The sequence below is a fragment of the Phaenicophaeus curvirostris genome, chromosome 28 (assembly GCF_032191515.1).
Source record: "Phaenicophaeus curvirostris isolate KB17595 chromosome 28, BPBGC_Pcur_1.0, whole genome shotgun sequence".
In the NCBI taxonomy this organism is placed as follows: Eukaryota; Metazoa; Chordata; class Aves; order Cuculiformes; family Cuculidae; genus Phaenicophaeus; species Phaenicophaeus curvirostris.
The window spans coordinates 6,313,947-6,327,729 of record NC_091419.1 but is presented as its reverse complement, the minus strand read 5'-3'; the positions used below and the strand labels follow the sequence as shown (position 1 = coordinate 6,327,729).

General features: G+C 61.0%; 1 protein-coding gene across 1 annotated transcript; it reads left to right on the top strand.

Moving 5' to 3' along the window:
* The first annotated feature begins 7,316 nt into the window (after positions 1-7,316).
* TMEM161A (transmembrane protein 161A) lies at positions 7,317-11,720 on the top strand. The gene is made up of 11 exons (XM_069877810.1): positions 7,317-7,442; positions 7,518-7,598; positions 7,988-8,085; positions 8,182-8,338; positions 8,915-9,066; positions 9,149-9,209; positions 9,334-9,477; positions 9,681-9,794; positions 10,302-10,476; positions 10,552-10,648; positions 10,862-11,720. The coding sequence occupies exons 1-11, from the start codon at positions 7,345-7,347 to the stop codon at positions 11,116-11,118; spliced, it is 1,434 nt and encodes a 477-aa protein (XP_069733911.1). The 5' UTR covers positions 7,317-7,344; the 3' UTR covers positions 11,119-11,720.
* The last annotated feature ends 2,063 nt before the right edge of the window (positions 11,721-13,783 follow it).

Sequence of the window (13,783 nt, the reverse complement as noted above, 5' to 3'; positions counted from 1 at the left end):
GGAAGTTTCGATGGTTTGGACGCTGGAGGATGGGTGCTGGGTGCTCCCCCAGCTTGGGAGCAGCATGGTTTAGTGATTGATAGGAATGGTTGGACTCAATGATCTGGTGGGTCTCTTCCAACCTGGTGATTCTATGATTCTATGATTCTATGATTCTATGATTCTATGATTCTATGATTCTATGATTCTATGATCTCTGGCACCGGGCACACGCTGGGCTGGGCTGAAAACCTTCCCGAAGCTGGAAGGGATGAAGGACAGAGAGGGTGGATGGGGCTGTGGAGAGAGGAAGGCACCCCTCATCCTCCTCATCTCCCCCCTGAGCCAGGCTCAGCTTTTCTCATACACACACTCGCCTCTGCCAGGGAGGGAGTGAAATTAATCCCTATGGAAATTTATTTAAATGAATTCCCTGCCTGGACACTCAAGCTGTTCCCGGCTTGGTGAGGGCAGGGTAGGAGGGGGAGGGAGGGTGTGCAGACTCCCCAGTTCCCACCTTCCAGCCACTTCTCCCAGGGTCATTGTCCCCAGGGCTCCCCTGGGGTCACTCACCTCTTGTCCACGTATCAGGGCAGGGGGGAGATGCCCGTGGCTCCCACCACACCTCAGCAAAGGTTGAGGAGGAGGAACATCCAACCAGGTTGCCTTGTGCCCTGTGAGCCATGGGGCTTGGGCAGTTCCTTAGGGGAAAAGAGAAATCAGCTGAGCGTTCTGATGAATAGGAAATACTGTTTTTCCTGCAAAAAACACACCTTGGTTTATTAATTTCAAGCTGTTTGAGGGGAAGAGGTGGAGTTCTTCCTCTTCCCATCACCCTGGGTGAGCTGCTGAGATCCTTGTCCTGCTCCTACACCAGGCTCCGCGCAGACTCTTGGCTCGAGTGGTCTCACCCCATGGATTAGGGGAGATGGGGGGCACGCAGGAGGCAGACGGGGGGCTACAGGGACACACAACCAGCACCACGGTGAATCCCAAGCTCCCGGGAAGTGTGAGCAGCCCCTGTGTGTAGCCCTGATCCTGTAAGGAAGCGACGCAGCTGCCCCTGGGAAGGGGGATCCGTGGCATCTGCATCCCCCGGACAAGGGTCCTTTGAGATGGGGCACAGACGTGGTATTGTCAGCGCAGGCGAGGGCTGAGGGAGAGCCGGGAAGAGGGTTTAAATGGGATTGCGGTGGGAAAGGTCGGGTCTGCAGGCAGCCAGGCTTTGCAGGGGACCCCACGGGCAGCGAGCACCATCCCCGCACCCCAGCAGCTTTGCAGCATCCCAGAGGGAGAGCTCAGCCAGGCTCTGGCAAGGCCTGAGCATGAAAAACATCAAGAAGGAGCTTTTCCACGTGCAATATTCCTGTCAGAGCATCGGGCAACCTCAGCAGGTGCAAACACTCTCGGGTGGGGATGCCCGGCCCCGTGGGCATCCCTGAGTGCATCGGGGTGCTCAGGTCCGAGCAGCTCAGGGAAAGACCATGCATGCACTGATCCCCCACCCCGACCACAGACAGGGGTGGATCTGAACCCCAAACCCAGCAGAGCCCTCGAGGGCCAGCAAGAAGAGGCACTTCTTGGGGATTTATATCATGCAGCGCCTGTCAGCGCAGCTTGAGCACCCAGCAAAGCAGGGCTGCAGGCTGAACATGAAGGGAGAGATGCCCCAAATGGCCAATTAATGAGCAAACTGGGGCTCAGGCCCCTCCAGCAGCATAAGGGAGAGGCTGGAGGGGGATGCAGCCATGGGGAGGAGGGGGAAAGCGCAAGAGGAGGCTGGAATGAGGCGAGGGATGCGAGCACCGCGATGCTGTGCTGCAGCCCCAGAGCCTGTTCATCTAACATTGTGCATGTTTGTCCGCAGGCAGCTGCCCGGAGCCAGGACGGGGGGTTTGGTGACCGTACCCCACACCCAGGACATCGGGATCACCTACGAGCCACCAGCAGCAGTGATGACGTGAGCAAAGAGATGCCCCCGTATGCTCCGGGGATGGCGTGATGTTTGCAAAAGACCCAGCGCGGCTCCCGGTGAGGATTTTGTGGAGCAGCCCAAGGGAATAGAGTGGGAGGTGGGGACCCCGTGAACCCCCTAGGCATCCCCAGAGCTCTGATGCATTGGGAGCATCACCTTAAAGGACTTCTAGATGAGTTTTGTGGGACATGACTCCATCTCCTACCCCGGTGGGAGCTCTTCTCCTCATTAGATATTGAAGCAACATGGTTTTTTCCTGCTCCTGCTGTCCCCTGCCCTCTTTCCAGATGTCCCAGGGGGTAACCGACCCCCTTAAATTCCCACTGACCCCAAACTCCTGCCTGTCCCCGCTGCCAAACCCCATTGGAAATGTCCCCAGGTGCCCGGTGGGATGGGGACTGGCAGAAATCAGTTGGGCAGGGAGCTGGCACTGTCACCTCCCAGCCATCCCGTGGGACTCAGCCCCAGTTCTCACCGGGCAGAGACTGGGCTCACACCAGTTTCTCCCATTAACAGGTGAGGTGAACAGATGCCTCGGGGTGCAGGCGACCAAGAGAGGCTGGAGAAGAGCCAAAGCTCAGTTTGAAGCGTGGACAGGACCCGTGCGGATGCCGGTAAGGGCTCGCTCTCTCCCTCCCTGCCCGGAGAAGCAGCCCCAAGGCTGACACCAGACTTACCTGGGGGGCAGCCCCACATCTCGGTGCTGGAGGGGGTGCACGGACCATGAGGTGACATCCCAGGACACCGGAGGGACACCAAGCCGCTGCCACCAAGCCCAAGGCATCCAGGGGATGAGATCTGCAGCTCAAGGAGGTGAAAGAGAAAAAATATGATGTGCATTAAAGGTGTTCAAAGCCCCCAGCTGTGTCACAGCCTCATCTCCCTCGCGCCGCTCACGTTTGAGTAGGATTTTGCTCCTTTTTCTTGCAGGACCCAAACACACCCAAACAGCACAACCAGCGCTCAGTGCATCGGTCGTTCCCAGCACAACTGGTGCCTCGGGTCTTAAGATTCTCTCCAGCTCTGCAGCTCCTGCCTTTAAGACAAATATCAAGGCAAAACCAGAGCCTGGAGACCTGCACCTCCAGGAGGGTTGGTGCATGGCAGAGTTTGGTGACTTTGGTTGCTCGCTGGAGCCACAGAGCTGGTGCTGGGTCCAGCCAAGGCTGTCCCAGCTCAGATGCCTTCCCAGCGAGGGCTGCGAGGTCCCACCAGTGTTTCTGGTTGAATGGGTGACGTGGGACCAGGCAGGTTCGTAGAATCGTAGAATCTTTAGGTTGGAAAAGACCTTAGAGATCATCAACTCCAACCATACATGTCTACTACTAAATCATGTCCCCAAGCACCTCATCTACTTGCTTTTTGAGCCCCTGCAGGGACGGGGACTCAATCGCCTCCCTGGGCAGCCTGTGCTGGTGTTTGAGAACCCTTTCCATGAAGAAATTTTTCCTAATGTTCAATCTAAATCGTTCCTCTTTGGATGCACCGGGAGGGAATCCTTGCTGGAATCTCTACCTCGGAACCCCGCCAGCACGCGCTCGCCCGCCGCCGCCAGCGACCCAGACGCCCAAATATTGAGCTATACATGAAATTACCCAAGGGAAAAGGGCCGGGAGGGAGCCGGAGCAGATCGGAGGGAGCGTGGCAGTTTGTTATGCTAACCGAGGGGGGCTCCGCTCAGGGGATGTGTCGGAGAGGTCTGAAGAGCAAGGAGTTCACAGGCCCTCTCCTTTTGTCATGCTAAAAGTGCAACACAGAAAATATATACAGGCAGCTGCTCAATGGAGCATGAAATACAAGTGATTTCTCCGGGAGCCCTGGGTAATGCGATGCAGCCCGGACAATGCCCGCCACCGGCTTTGTGCGGAATGGGAAACTTCAGCGGGGGGAACGGGCACAGAGCGGCTCCCGGCCCACCAGCTGCCCCCAGCATCACCCAGAGGTGGGAAATCCTCGAGCTGGTTCCCAGCCGTGCTGCTCGTGGGGTTCTCCATCCGCAGAACCGGCTCGGTGGTTCGGGCATCGGCTTCGGGGCGGTGGGTGCCACGTTGCTGCCAAGTCCCAACCCACTGAGGAATCGCCTCCCCGAGCTCGCGGGGCTCGTTCTGGGTCCAGCACCCCACCAGCGGGCGCGGGACGGGGGATCCCCATTAATTTGAGGACTTCACAGCAGCACCGACACCCGCCAGTGGCGGCAGCTCCCTTTGCTGATGCTAATTTGGACAGTGTAAAATCAGTCCTCAAAGGGGCTTTTGTGTCCTGGGGGAGGGCAGCCGGGCTGGGGGGGGCTCCGAGCATCCATCTTCCATCTTTCCCTCCTTTTTTTTGTGTCTCGGCCGAGCTGAAAGCCAGCGCCGTGGGGGCTGCGAGGATCCTGGGGCCCTGCATTCGTTCCAGAGACGCGCAACCACCGGTTTGTGCGGCTCCCACAGCACCAGTGCAGGGGCTGAGGGGACTGGGAGGTCTGGATGCTCCCCCAGACCCCGGGGCAGCCAGGATTGGGCCACTCCGGAGAAGCCGGAGGGATCTGCTGGCATCGCAGCCCCCAGGTTCTCCTCTCCGTTGGCGGAGGGGCTGCTCGGCTCCCGGCACAGCGGGCACATGGGGGGCTGCGTTCCCAGCCCACCCCGGGGAGGAGGACGGGGCACCCCAAAGCCTGGGTACCCCAACCCTCGGGGGATGCTCGGGGCACAGGCAGAAGCGACATCTAGCGGGAAGCACATCCCGTTGCCTGAGAGATGGATATCCATGGCAACCCCTCGGGGCCACCAGCACCCCCCCTGGACCAGGGGCACCCACCAGCACCCACCAGCCTCTGCCACTGGGTGTTCAGAGAATCATAGAATCACCAGGTTGGAAGAGACCCACCGGATCATCGAGTCCAACCATTCCCATCAATCACTAACCCATGTCCCTCAGCACCTCGGCCACCCGTCCCTTAAACCCCTCCAGGGAAGGGGACTCAACCCCCTCCCTGGGCAGCCTCAGACAGGGACCAATCACCCTTTCCACGAAAAATTTTTTCCTAATGTCCATCCTGACCCTCCCCTGGTGGAGCTTGAGGCCATTCCCTCTCGTCCTGTCCCCTGTCCCTTGGGAGAAGAGCCCAGCTCCCTCCTCTCCACAACCTCCTCTCAGGGAGTTGGAGAGAGCAATGAGGTCTCCCCTCAGCCTCCTGTGTCCCTACTCACGTCAGGATGAGTGAAACTGGATGGTCCCTTCCAACCCAAACCGTCCCAGGAGTCTATAAATGCAGCAGAAAAGCCCGTTTCTGTTGCAAGGAAGGCGTGTTCAGAAGGATGAAGTGGGAGAGACGGTTACAGCCTGCCCCATAGCATCAAGAGTGCAGTGACAGAGCAAGAGGGGACAGTTTTAAGCTGAAAAAGGGGAGATTGAGATATCAGGAAGAAATGTGAGGGTGGGGAGCCCCTGGCCCAGGTTGCCCAGAGCAGGGGTGGCTGCCCCATCCCTGGAGGGGTTCAAGGCCAGGTTGGATGGGGCTTGGAGCCCCTGATGCAGTGGGGGGTGTCCCTGCCTCACAGATCCACAGACAGATCCACATCACATAAACATACAAACCAGCTGCAGCAAAACCCATCAACCAATTCTCACATAAGGATGGAGCCGCCGCTGCTCGAACCCCTGTGTCCCACTTGGCCCCGAAATACAGAGCCTGGAGGCTGTGTGCAGGGATGGAGATTGCACAGGCTCACCCTGAAGGGACCCTTCAGGTGCAATTCCCCCCTCAACGCGTGCGCACACACACACACACACGTTCAGACACACATGTGGCTGTGGTTTCACGCACATCCTGGTGCAGGTTCGGCTCTGTGCCCCAGCATCCGTGCTCCAAGGGGAAACTGAGGCACAAGCGCACCAGTCCCCCTCCTCCAACACCTGTAGAATCATGGAATGGTTTGGGCTTGAAAGGACCTTGAAACCCATCCAGTCCCATCTCCTGCCATGGGCAGGGACACCTCCCACTGGCTCAGGGGCTCCAAGCCGCATCCAACCTGGCCTTGAACCCCTCCAGGGATGGGGCAGCCACCCCTGCTCTGGGGAACCAGGGCCAGGGCCTCCCCACCCTCACAGCAAAACGTTTCTCCCCATGAACAGCCTCAAGCTCCACCAGGGGAGGTTCAGACTAAACATTAGGAAAAAAATATTCCCAGAAAGGGTCATTGGCAGAGGCTGCCCAGGGAGGGGGTTGAGTCCCCTTCCCTGGAGGGGTTTAAGGGACGGGTGGCCGAGGTGCTGAGGGACATGGGTTAGAGATTGATGGGGATGGTTGGACTCCATGATCCGATGGGTCTTTCCCAACGTGGTGATTCTGTGATTCTATGACCCACCCCCACAGCCGCTGCCCCGGGACTCGAACCCGCGGCCCCAGCAGCGGCGGCTCCCAGGAGGCAGCGGCAGCGAGGGGCCCGCCCCCCGCGCGGAGCCGCGCTCCCATTGGCCGAGGAGCTGCCAATCACCTGGAGGGGCGCCGCCGATTGGCCGGCGCGGGGCGGCGGGGGGGGGGGGGGGGGGGGGGGGGCGCTTCCTGCGGCCGGCGCTGCGCTCACCCCGGCATGGTGAGCGCCGGGTGGGGACACTGCACGGGGCTGCGGCTCGGGGGGGCGCATCCAGGCTGTCCCGGGGGGCTGCATGGCAGGGGGAGCATGCAGGGGCTGTCCCGGGGGGGTGCATGGCAGGGGGAGCATGCAGGGGCTGTCCCGGGGGGGTGCATGCCTCGGAGCTGCGTTCCAAGGAGGGTGCATGCCCAGGGGATGCATTCTCGGGGTGTCCCAGGGCTGTGCATGCCCCAGGGGTGCAAGCCCAGGTGCCCCAGGGGTGTCTGTGCCCAAGGGGTGCATGGTCAGGGTGTCCCAGGGGTGTCTGTGCCCGAGGGGTGCATGGTCAGGGTGTCCCAGGGGTGTCTGTGCCCGAGGGGTGCATGGTCAGGGTGACCCAGGGGTGTCTGTGCCCGAGGGGTGCATGCCCAGGTGCCCCAGGGGTGTCTGTGCCCAAGTGGATCCATTCCCGGGGTGTCCCCGGGGGTCTCTGTGCCCAAAGGGTGCACAGCCAGGGTGTCGCAGGGGTGTCTGTGCCTGAGGGGTGCATGGTCAGGGTGTCCCAGGGGTGTGTGTGCCCAAGTGGATCCATTCCTGGGGTGTCCCAGGGGTGTCTGTGCCCAAGATGTCCATGCCCAGGGTGTCTGGGGGGTGTTGGCCTCCAAAGGATGCGTTTCCAGCGTGTCCCAGCGCTGCATGTGCCTGAGAGCTCCGTGCCTGGGGTGTCCCATGGCAGGGAGGGGGCCCGGGGACGCAGCCAGCCCCCCCACCCCTGGTCCCCACAGCTCTGGGTGCTGTGGGGCTGGAGCGCTGCGGGTGTCCCTGCAGGCGGTGATGGGGGTGCAGGTGGTGGTGACCCTGCTGGCCGCCAGCCTCATGCAGAAGCTGGCCCCGCACTGCTCCTTTGCCCGCTGGCTGCTCTGCAACGGCAGGTACGTGTGCCACCCCCCGTCCCCGCGGGGCCTCGGGGACCCCCAGCACCCCTGACCCCACCTGCTCCCTTCCAGCCTGCGCCGCTACAGGCACCCGTCGGACGAGGAGCTCTGCGCCCTGGCCGGCAAGCAGCGCCCCAAGAGCAAGAGGGACAGGTCAGCCCCCCTTGTGCCCACGGGAGGGTCGTAAATCATAGAATCATAGAATCACCAGGTTGGAAGAGTCCCACTGGATCACTGAGTCCAACCGTTCCCATCAATCACTAACCCATGTCCCTCAGCGCCTCGTCCACCCGTCCCTTAAACCCCTCCAGGGAAGGGGACTCAACCAAATCCATGGGTATTGTTAATTGGTGCTATCGGGAGTCATCCCGGGGTTCCACTGGGGAGGTGGCAGCGCCAGCCTTGGCCGCAGACGGGTTCGGGGCCAGTGATTGTGACAAGGAGCCCCAAGTTGGCACCACGCGAGGTGCTTTCTGCACTGTGGGACACAAGGGACGAGCCGGCTCCTTGCCTGCCATCCCCAGCCCAGGTCTCCCTTGCAGGAGGGCGAACGGCGTGGCGGACGACAAGCCCCTCTCCGTGCCCCGGGACATCGACCTCCACCTGGACACCAGCCCCATCACCGCCGTGGATGCCCTGGGTAAGCCCAGCGCTCCCTCTGCAGCCCCCGCTGCCTCGGACTCGGGACCCTGCGCGCGTTCCCGCGGCGTGGTGACGCGCCCCATTGTCCCACCAGTGCTCCGATATTTCCTGGATTACCAGTGGTTCGTGGATTTCGCCGTCTACGCCACCGCCGTGTACATCTTCACCGAGGGCTACTACTGCCTGGTGGATCCCCAGAAGGAGATGAACATCGGGGTGCTCTGGTGCCTGCTCACAGTTGCCTTCTCCATGTATCCTTCTGGCGACGTAGGAAGGGCAGGGATAGGACGAGGGGGAAGGGTTTCAAGCTGAAAGAGGGGAGAATGAAGTGAGATCTTACGAGGAAACGTTTTCTTGTGAGGGTGGGGAGGTCCTGGCTCAGGCTGCCCCATCCCTGGAGGGGCTCAAGGCCAGGCTGGATGGGGCTTGGAGCCCCTGATGCAGTGGGAGGTGTCCCTCCCATGGCAGGGGTGGGACTGGATGGGCTTGGAGGTCCCTTCCAACCCAAACCATTCCAGAATTCTGTGATTCCGTGACTTTCGAGGTGCGATTGCCACCACCTGCTGGGGCCAGGCCGCCAGTGGGTGGGAAAGGGAAGCCCCCCTACTTGTTTTTTCTCCATGAAAAGCCAGTTTAGGTGGAAAAAACTAAATTTATGAATGTATAAACCACTTACTGATGAGCTGAGAACCTTCCCCACACAGAAGGGGGTGGTGGCCTAACGACAAGGATGCTTTACAATGTGCTAGTGAGCAGGGGGGTCCTGTTGGCGTTGGAGGGTGGTCTTGAAGCTCCTGGTTGCCTTGACGGCCGCCTCGCACCTGCAGCAAGGTGTTCTTCATGGTGATGCGCCATTACTTCCGCTCGGAGGAGGGTGGGGAGCGCTCCGTCTGCCTCACCTTCGCCTTCTTCTTCCTCCTCCTCGCCATGGTGGCCCTGGTCATCCGCGAGGACTACCTGGACTTTGGCCTCGAGCCTGGTGGGTGGAGAGGAACAGGGGGAGGAGGGCAGGGGGTCCCTGGGGCTGCGGGCACCCCACTCATCGGGGTCTCTCCCCGCAGGGTTGGCCAGCGTCAGCAGCAACCTGGAGAGCGTCCTGAAGCCGCGGGGCTGGGAGTGGACGTGAGTTGGTGGTCAGATGCAGAGGGAGATGGGCGCTTTCGGGAGGTTTTTGGGAAGTCTGGGGTGGGAAGGACTCCAGGGCTCAGCAGGGATGGGGCCGACCTGTCCCACCTTCTCTCTGCAGGCTGCCCCTTGCCAAGTTGGCCTTCAAGATGGGGCTGGTGGCCCTCTGCTCCTTCCTGGGCGCCTGCTTGACCTTCCCGGGCTTGCGCCTGGCCCAGATGCACCGCGACGCTCTCCGGATGGCAGCTGACAGTCCCCTGACCCAGTTGGGTGAAATCTGTGGGTGGGGAAGGAGGCCAGGGGGTCGGTGCTGGCATCTCGGAGCTGGGAACCCCCCAGCTCTGTGGCTGCAGGGCGGCAAGGAGGGTGGGTGGTGGGAGGCGGTGGAGAGGGGTTGGGTGAGAACCGGTCCCGGGGCACGGAGGGATGGAGCTGGGGGCACCAGTGTCTCTGACGGCTCCACCGCAGGGTCCTGCTCCACGTGAGTTTCCTGGCACCTGTCCTCGTGGTGGTGATGTGGATCAAGCCCATCTCGCGGGATTTCATGCTGCACGCACCCATGGGCAAGCAGACGGTGCAGATGTAAGTGGGACACCAGCAGCTGGTTCAGCTCTGTGCCCCGGCGTCCTTGCTCCAAGGGGAAACTGAGGCACAAGCGCACCAGTCCCCCTCCTCCAACACCTGTAGAATCATGGAATGGTTGTTTGGGCTTGAAAGGACCTTGAAACCCATCCAGTTCCACTCCTTGCCGTGGGCTGGGACACCTCCCACTGGCTCAGGGGCTCCAAGCCCCATCCAGCCTGGCCTTGAACCCCTCCAGGGATGGGGCAGCCACCCCTGCTCTGGGCAACCTGGGCCAGGACCTCCCTATCCTCACAGCAAAACATTTCTCCCCAAGATCTCATCTCAATCTCCCCTCTTTCAGCTCCAAACCATTCCCCCTCATCCTCTCCCTGATCAAGAGCCCCTCACAGCTTTCCTGGAGCCCCTTTCCATACTGGAAAGAGCCCCCCATCAGACACCCCCTCTGGGACATGGGGGGGTTCTGAACCTCAAGATCTCCCTGACAGGCCCCTCGTTTTCCCCCAGCATGTCAGACTCTGCCTACAACACCGCGCGCCTCTGGACCATCGTTGGGCTCTGCGTCTTGCGCTTGGCCATCACCCGCCCCCACCTGCAGGCGTACCTGGGCCTGGCCGAGCGCTGGGTGCAGCAGATGAAGAAGGAAGCCGGACGCATCCCCGTCCTGGAGATCCAGCGCCAGGTGCGGGTGCTGGGGTGGGAACTGGGGGGGTTCGGGCACAGCCGCCGGGTTCCTGCTCATCCGCGCTGCCCACAGATCACCAGGATCTACTGCTACGTCTCGGTGGTCAGCCTGCAGTACCTGGGACCCATCGTCCTCACCCTGCACTGCACGCTGCTCCTCAAGACGCTGGGTAAGGAGACGGGGTGGGGGGACACGAGCTCGGGAGGGGCAGGATGGGACCTGCGGGTCATCATCGAGCCGTCAGCATCCTCCGGCTCTCACGATGTGACCCTAATACCTGCAGCGAGCGTGCTGGGACTCGGCCACCAGCACATCTGTGGGGTGGGGATGGGGCTGCAGAGCAGGGAGCAAGCCCTGCGGACCCGTTCCCTCTGTCACACAGGGCACCACTCGTGGGGGCTGTACCCGGAGCCCCCTCCCCTCCCTGCGGCAGCGCCCGTGGCACCGCCACAGCCCAGCGGGGAGGACGGGGAGGACGTACGCGCTGCGGTGGAGCAAATCACCGGCATCCTGGGCGGCATCTTCACCCCCCTCTTCTTCCGTGGACTTTTTGCCTTCCTCACCTGGTGGGTGGCCGTCTGCCAGCTTGTCACCAGCCTCTTCGGCTTCTACTTCCACCAGTACCTGGTGGTCTCCTGACTGCGGGGAGCTGGGACCTGCCTCGGGGTGCAGTCGGTGCCCCGCTGGTTTCTCCTTTGCTCGTGCTGGTGGCACTTGCGGACACACACAGGGACATTTCTGCCCCAGCTCTCAGCGAGATGGAGTTTGTGCATCCAGGCTGGCGTGGGCACCCCCTGCTCCTGCCACCAGTCACCACTGTGCCTGCTCTCACCCTGCTGCCTCTCCGGGCTCTGGCCCCTCTTCCCAGTCCCACAGGAGATGGAGGAGCTGAAGCTGTGATTGCTGCTGCCTGCTCTGCCCCATCCTGGGTGTCCGAGGCTGCTCTCCTGGGGGCAGCGGCTCCTGCCAGCCTTGGGGGGGACGTGCTGGGCAGGGGATGCTGCAGGGATCACCTTCCCATGGAGGAGACCTCACAGCCAGGCTGGAGCGACAGGCTCTGGGCTTTACTCTGCCTTGTGTTTGCCTCTCCCAGCTGAGGGGGGGGGGGTTTGTGGGGTTGCTGCTCTGGCCAGCTGGGTCAAAGCTCCCTGGAGTTGTCCCTTTGCTTCGTGTGAAATCCTCTGGCCCAGCAGCCTCGGCTGGTTGGCGGTTTTAGAAATAAATAAGAAATCCAGAGTCCGTTTGCCACGCTGAGAGCTGCTGTGGTGCTTGCACTTTGTGCACCTGAAGCCCTTCCAGCAGGGCAGGGGCTCTGGGTGTGAGGAGCCACCTTTGAGCAGCTCCACCAGGGTTATTGCAGGTGTGGGAAGAGACTGAGCACCTCGAATCATGGAGTAGTTTGGGTTGGAAGGGACCTCCAAGCCCATCCAGTCCCACCCCTGCCATGGGCAGGGACACCTCCCAGTGGATCAGGGGCTCCAAGCCCCATCCAGCCTGGCCTTGAACCCCTCCAGGGATGGGGCAACCTGGGCCAGGGCTTCCCCACCCTCATTGTGAAAACTTTCTTCTTTATATCCAGCCTACATCTCCTCTCCTTTAGTTTAGAGCCATTACTCCTTGTCCTGTCGCAACAGGCCTTGCTAAAGTGTCTGTTCCCAGCTTTCCCGGAGCCCCTTTCAGCACTGGAAGCTGCTCTAAGGTCTCCTTGGAGCCTTCTCCAGGCTGAACAAGCCCAATCCCCTCGGCCTGTCCTCACACAGGAGGTTCTCCAGCCCTCGATCGCCCACGGCGTGGAGGCCGCGGGGGAACAGGGTCCGTGGCTCCTGGTCCGTCTTCCCCGCCGCACGGTGGGTGCTGGTCCAGCCGCATGAAAAAGGATTAGCAGGTCTGGGCTGTTCAGAGAAAGGGAGAGGAGCTCTGATCCTATTTGATAGCCTTGTAATGGTCTTAATTCCCTCTCGCTAAGGGCCGAGAGGAGAAGGCAGCCCTGCGCGGGGCTAATCCCGACAGCCCCCCCTCCGCCTGCTTCCCCAGGACCCGAGGTGGACGCAGTAAAAGCCTTTTTCTTTGGTTGAAAAATTATGGGGAATCGTAGAATCACCAGGTTGGAAGAGACCCATCGGATCATCGAGTCCAACCATTCCCATCAATCACTAACCCATGTCCCTCAGCACCTCGTCCACCCGGCCCTTAAACCCCTCCAGGGAAGGGGACTCAACCCCCTCCCTGGGCAGCCTCGGACAGGGACCAATCACCCTTTCTGTGAAAATTTTTTTCCTGATGTTCAGCCTAAATTCCCTTTTAGCAAACGTCTGGGATAACGCGAGCGCGGAGCGGTGCCGTTAACCAGCACAGGTGGAAAGGTGCCAGGAGAAAGGGAGTCCCCCAGGGCTGGGATGCAGAGGGTTCCAGCCCGCGCCGTCCCATTACAAGCTGGTCCAACAGCCTTGATGGCTCATTTATCTAATTTTCCATAAGCACGGGGAGGAAGCAGCCGGGGGCTGAGCCTTCGCGGCAGGAGGATGGTTGCTAGGGCCTGGGGTTGTGCTGCATTCAGACATGCAGACAGTTCCTCCCCTGAGATCTGCCCAGACGTGACCCTCTCAGGCAGGGACAATGACTGATAGACTAGCCAAGAGCAGGAGACAGAGCCACCGGCACTGAAATTGGGCCACATCAAATACAATGAACGAGCCCCCCCCCCCCGCCGCCCCGTTTTCTTCTTCCCACAATTATTTTTAATCTTCGTAGCTTTGCTTTATTCACGCCGGGGCACGGGCTGGGCTCTGCACTGCCATGGAGAGGAGAGCAGCTGGGACCAAGGGGGTTGGTGGCTGTAGAGGCATCACTGCCACAAGCATTCAGCCTGGCACCAGGGCTGGTGATGGTCCGAGGGCTGGAGCACCTCGCGTACGAGGCCAGGCTGAGAGAGTTGGGGGTGTTCAGCCTGGAGAAGGCTCCAAGGAGACCTCAGAGCAGCTTCCAGAGCTGAAAGGGGCTCCAGGAAAGCTGGGGAGGGGCTCTGGGTTAGGGAGGGCAGGGAGAGGATGAGAGGGAATGGTTTTCAGCTGCAAGAGGGGAGATGGAGATGAGACCTCAGGAAGAAATTCTTCATGCTGAGGGTTTGGGAGGCCCTGGGTGCCCAGAGCAGGGGTGGCTGCCCCATCCCTGGAGGGGTTCAAGGCCAGGTTGGATGGGGCTTGGAGCCCCTGATCCCATGGGAGGTGTCCCTGCCCCTGGCAGGAGATGGGACTAGGTGGGCTTTGAGGTCCCTTCCAACCCAAATCATTCCATCGCTCTACAA

Excerpts from the sequence above, each read along its gene's own strand:
- TMEM161A (XM_069877810.1), top strand. The coding sequence starts at position 7,345 with ATGGGGGTGCAGGTGGTGGTGACCCTGCTGGCCGCCAGCCTCATGCAG. Across the intron at positions 7,599-7,987 it reads CCCAAGAGCAAGAGGGACAG|GAGGGCGAACGGCGTGGCGG; the intron begins GTCAGCCCCCCT and ends TCTCCCTTGCAG. Across the intron at positions 10,649-10,861 it reads GCTGCTCCTCAAGACGCTGG|GGCACCACTCGTGGGGGCTG; the intron begins GTAAGGAGACGG and ends TCTGTCACACAG.